The sequence below is a fragment of the Pelobates fuscus genome, chromosome 9 (assembly GCF_036172605.1).
Source record: "Pelobates fuscus isolate aPelFus1 chromosome 9, aPelFus1.pri, whole genome shotgun sequence".
Lineage (NCBI taxonomy): Eukaryota > Metazoa > Chordata > Amphibia > Anura > Pelobatidae > Pelobates > Pelobates fuscus.
In genome coordinates this window covers 150379642-150385112 of record NC_086325.1, presented here as the reverse complement: position 1 = coordinate 150385112, position 5471 = coordinate 150379642, and the positions used below count along the sequence as shown (strand labels likewise).

Below are 5471 nucleotides of genomic sequence, written 5' to 3'. Positions count from 1 at the left end.
TAATCCGTCAGTATCTACCCATCAGTCTAGGAGGAACAAGTCGAAAGTTCATCTTGAGGTGTAAGAGGGAGATGAGTTCACCTGAGAGAGAATTTCTGTGTAAAGTGCTTGTCGTGGGCGATCTTGGTGTTGGCAAGACATCGATCATACAGCGGTATGTCCACAACATCTTCTCCCAGTGTTACCGAGCAACCATTGGAGTCGATTTTGCCCTGAAAATCGTGAACTGGAACGAGGACACGGTGGTCCGATTACAGCTTTGGGATATTGCAGGTGAGTGGACTTGGGTAAAGATTTAGAGTACAAACAATGCAGCCAAGATACATGGCAACTAACCCCCATTACTATTGCACTCATTGTTTATTTCAGCTCCATTTAAAAGGCAGGTTGGATGTGACCCAATTTATGTATTTATAGATATAATGCATTTTTTTAAATTCTTTATTTTATTGTGTAAGGAGTAACATACATGCATGCAGTGCCCCGACAGCATTAGCAGGCTTAATAGAACAGTGTTATACATGTGTGACATTTGAGATAGCTGCACATTTTATAAATTTTATGGGTCAAGAGTAATACAGATATATTCAATGGTAGCTACCTAAACAGGCTAGTACTAATCAGTGATGGTGTCGGTGCCGATTGACAGTTACAATACAAGTTTAGTAAAGAGTAATAGGTTTAAGTAATGTGAGTCTATGCTTGTACTGACACTTGTGGTGCTGGAATAGAACGTTGGTTATATGTGTCATATGATTATTACAGTATGGTTTTAAGCAGCTGGAAACAGTAGATATTCATCTCAAGCTAGGTATATGTTACGTAAGCTTAATCCAAACCAATAATTCTGCTATGCTAACCACATTTTACAAGGGTTCAATAGGCATAGATAGTGCTGAGCATGAAATCAAAACATAAAAATGATTATTGCAAGTTGGGCTAGGATAGTCACTGGGTCAGTCCTGTGGATGAGATCAGATAAAGTCCCGAGTGGAACATATTCGAGTTGGGCTGTGCATTAGGGGACCAGTGTGGGTTTGTGTGGTCCATACCCTGTGCTGGCCGGCAGTTTTTTTGCGCCTCTGAAGGGAATCCAGGATGGAGGTGCAGCCATTGCAGTCGTTCCCAGGGCGTTTAAGGTGGGCCCAGTGGTATGCTGATGCCCTCCACAGGTATAAGGGTTTTCTTTTTTCAGCCTAATATATGTGATGTAGGCATCCCTTTGGTCTGCTCAATGTGGTCAGCCGGTACTTCTCTGGGGCAGGTTTCTGTAGAAGTCGGATGGCGTTGGATGGCTGCCTCTGCAGCAGGCTCCATCTTACTGGCAGGTTGCACATGTGGCAGGCGTGCGGCAGCCATCTTGGGGGATGCCGCCGGAGAGTGTGCCGTTGCAGAATGCTAGCTTGCGGCCCTGCTTGGAGTGATGGTAGTTGCTTGGGCAGACCGGGATAACCCCCCCGGTCCAGAGGGGGGGGGGACGCCAGACGCCGGCCAGAGACCCGGGAGAGCGACCGTCTCATCCCGGCTCAAGCTTTTACGCACCTTGGGCCTTCGTCGGGCCACTGTAGGTGCCGGGCTGATTCCTAAAAGGTATCCCCTCGTAGCTCTGGATCAGGGGATCGTTGTGATCTGCTTTGCGGGTGGATGGGGGGTGTGAGCCCCCAGTTAGCCCCGATTTTCCGGCCCCAAAGCGGGAGCTCAGACGGAACATGTCTGATCCCGTCGGCGGTCCGGCCCCGCCCCCTTTTTAAATAAATTTTAAACCATCAAGATAAAGTTTTGCTAGTTGAATAAGACTCCAGAGTTAAATCCCAGATGGATCGATTTTGTTTGGGTGCAGATTAAAAGGAATTTGATTAATTTGTAGCAGCTGAAACTAATTTGTGCTCAAGTCTATTATACATAATTACATGGAAATCTAGGTTGAAAAGGGACTCCAGTCCATGGAGTTCAACCTATAAAAAAAAAAATATGAAAACAATCGTTCGGGGTTGCGATATCGCTCGTGTAGGCATTTCGGTTCTGGACTGCACTTATGGGCAGGATCAGTCTGACATGCGTATGGTATAGGTTCTCTTTGAAATGCACAAGAGAGCAAAAACCTTTTTTGATACCTAAACGGGGTCTCACCGAAGGGCAAGTTATTGAGGTCTCTCTGAGATTTTGCCTGTTCTCATATTATTTACTAAACGGAGAATTGTGAGTAAATTCAATGTGAATTTGAAATGTAAGCCAGACTTGCTGAATTGGAAGCATACCTGACTTGGAGAATGTTTCGGCTACTTTGAACTTTAATTTGAAATTTAGTTCAAATTCTCACTTATGTGAATAAACCTGATAGACTGATTTTGTGGCAATAATTACATCTGATTTGAAGAAGAAAAAAAAAAAGACTCAAGCCCACCGATGCAGCCCCAGTCACCCCACCCCTGGCTGTGACATTGGATGACAATTAGAAACTTTTGTATCTCGGTAGAAATAATAGCAGTAATTAAAAAAAAAAACACACAACTTGCAGTAGCTGATGACTTCCGTGTAATATTTACTTACATCTAAAATGTTTTATATTAGGCATGGGCGTACAGGGTTTGCATTGACCTAAAAATCAGTTCTTCCAGGTCAACAAAAGCTTCACCTAGGGGTCTAGCTTACCCATGCCAGACCAGATGAATTCCCTAGCATCGTTGTACACATTGTAGAATTGTACAATTCACAATGCATTCTTAAAGGAATACTCCAAGCACCATAACCAGTGTACTGTAGTGGTTATGGTGTCCAGAATGACATTTTGACTTTTTCCTGGGTTGCTGAGCATGATCAACTAACGTTCTTAGCCAATGAGATCAGGATCATTAATGGAATGCCTGGTACCTGGTAGACCCCAAGTAAGTAGTCAAACCATTAGGATACAGTTTGGATACTTACATTGCAGGAGCAAGGACACTTCTGAACCATAACCACTCGCTGTGGTGGTTATGGTCCTTCGAGTGTTTCCTTACATTCTTTGTTCAAATGTTACTCCTTAACATCTCATATTGCTCATCTCTAGGTCAGGAGCGGTTTGGCCATATGACACGTTTGTATTACCGTGAAGCTGTAGGAGCTCTCGTGGTGTGTGACGTGGGACGTGAAGCCACGGTGCAATCAGTCCAGCGTTGGAAAGAAGATCTGGACTCCAAAGTGTCTTTACAGAGTGGAAAACCAATCCCATTAATACTGCTAGGGAACAAGTGCGACCAACTCCCTCCAGGCTGCAGCACCCGAAATCTAGAGGAGATGAGTAAAGAGATGGGGTTCAGTGGCTGTCATCTGACCTCTGCAAAGGTAGGACATGTTCCTTAATTATGATCATCTGACCTCTGAAAAGGTAGGACATGTTCCTTAAAGGGACACTATAGTCACCTGAACAACTTTATCTTAATGAAGCCGTTTTGGTGTATAGAACATGCCCCTGCAGCCTTACTGCTCAATCCTCTGTCATTTAGGAGTTAAATCCCTTTGTTTATGAACCCTAGTCACACCTCCCTGCATGTGACTTACACAGCCTTCCATAAACACTTCCTGTAAAGAGAGCCCTATTTAGGCTTTCTTTATTGTAAGTTCTGTTTAATTAAGATGTTCTCATCCCCTGCGATGTTAATAGCTTGCTAGACCCTGCAAGAGCCTCCTGTATGTGGTTTAAAGTTCAATTTAGAGATTGAGATACAATTATTTAAGGTAAATTACATCTGTTTGAAAGTGAAACCAGTTTTTTTTTTCATGCAGGCTCTGTCAATCATAGCCAGGGGAGGTGTGGCTAGGGCTGCATAAACAGAAACAAAGTGATTTAACTCCTAAATGACAGTGAATTGAGCAGTGAAATTGCCGGGGAATGATCTATACACTAAAACTGATTTATTTAGCTAAAGTAATTTAGGTGACTATAGTGTTCCTTTAATTATGATCATCTGACCTCTGAAAAGGTAGGACATGTTCCTTAATTATGGTCATTTGACTTCTGAAAAGGTAGGACATGTTCATTAATTGTGATCATCTGACCTCTTCAAAAGTACGACATGTTCCTGAATTGTGATCATCTGACCTCTGCAAAGGTTGAACATGTTCCTTAATTGTGATCATCTGACCTCTGCAAAGGTAGGGCATGTTCCTTAATCAGGGTCATCTATTTGTAAAGTGGAAGCAAACGCCACAGTTCCACCTAATATTTATTTCAATATATACAGAAAATTATAATTATATATTACTGCTGGCCAATCCAAACATATGTACATCCCATTTGCTGAACATCTCCCCCTAAAATTGCAATGATAATGACTCTGGTAATGTAACAGGGCATGTATGACTGTGTATGTGTGTTTGTCGCTATAATTGTGTGTGTGAGTGCGTGTGACTGTATATGTACATGTATGTATCCCATATATGTCGCTGACTATGTATATTGCACATAATCATACACATAACACACAATATTCCATACACTGTGTATAATACTATGTATACTCCCCTTTCCTTGTTGGATCCTTGGTTTTTGTTTGTTGCCCCTCTGGTTTCCAGTGGAGAAGGGGTTATTCCGCAGCGTATAACTGTCCTTGGTATCTGGAGTCACTGTATCCAAACATGACATGTAAGAACAAAGTGTAGAGTCACGAGAAAACGATATTGTTTCGAAAGATACGGAGGCTCGCAGGTGTCCTGACATTTGGCAATAATATAGACCACGCGGGGTCTCTGATCAATTCGCTTTCTACTTGGCATATTAATATCGGGGATTCGAATAAGTAGTATGCGCCATAGGATCCCATGAGAACTGCTGAATAAATATCGTTACACCTTATAGTTACAACATTACTAAGAGAATGGGACATTCCAACCCCCTTGCCAATTTTTCACAGCTTCCTTGTTTAGTGAATAATCTTTTGTATGTTTACGTATTTTGTCTGATCCACCATGTCTTCATTGTAGGAAAACATGAACATCCATGAAGCAGTTTCCTGTTTAATTAAGGAAATGATTGCTAATGAGGAAGATTCTGAACGTGCGAATGACCCCAGTATAGTAAAGCCATCTCTTCGACCCCTATCGCTACCTATCTGCAAGAATTGCTCACTTTGCTCACGGTGATGGCCTCGTGCCTTTGTATTCGTGCGGATCTATGTCATTGTAGTTGTTTCTGTTTGAATTCGTACCTAATTTATACTGTGTAAAAACAGCAACTTTCTCTTTAATGTAGAACTTATTTTTATCTATATATTTTTTCTTTTTCTTGTTTGTTGTTTTTAAATACATATGTGTATTGTGCAAATAAGCATTTAGCCGCAAGGTGCCTGCATATTCGGTAACATGCATAAACTGATGTCCAGGGACACACACAGGTCTTTCCCCGAACGTTTTAGTGGAGCAATGGCAATTATTTTTGCTCATATCCTGAGTCTTTCTTAAGCTACTGGATGTGAGCTGAAACATTGTAATTG

General features: G+C 42.0%; 1 protein-coding gene across 1 annotated transcript; it reads left to right on the top strand.

Annotated features, from left to right (window-relative positions):
- Window positions 1-5207, top strand: LOC134572511 (ras-related protein Rab-38-like). Its single transcript, XM_063431512.1, has 3 exons — window positions 1-273; window positions 3050-3324; window positions 4963-5207. Exons 1-3 carry the CDS (start codon window positions 72-74, stop codon window positions 5119-5121), a joined length of 636 nt encoding a protein of 211 aa, XP_063287582.1. The 5' UTR covers window positions 1-71; the 3' UTR covers window positions 5122-5207.
- Window positions 5208-5471: the final 264 nt, after the last annotated feature.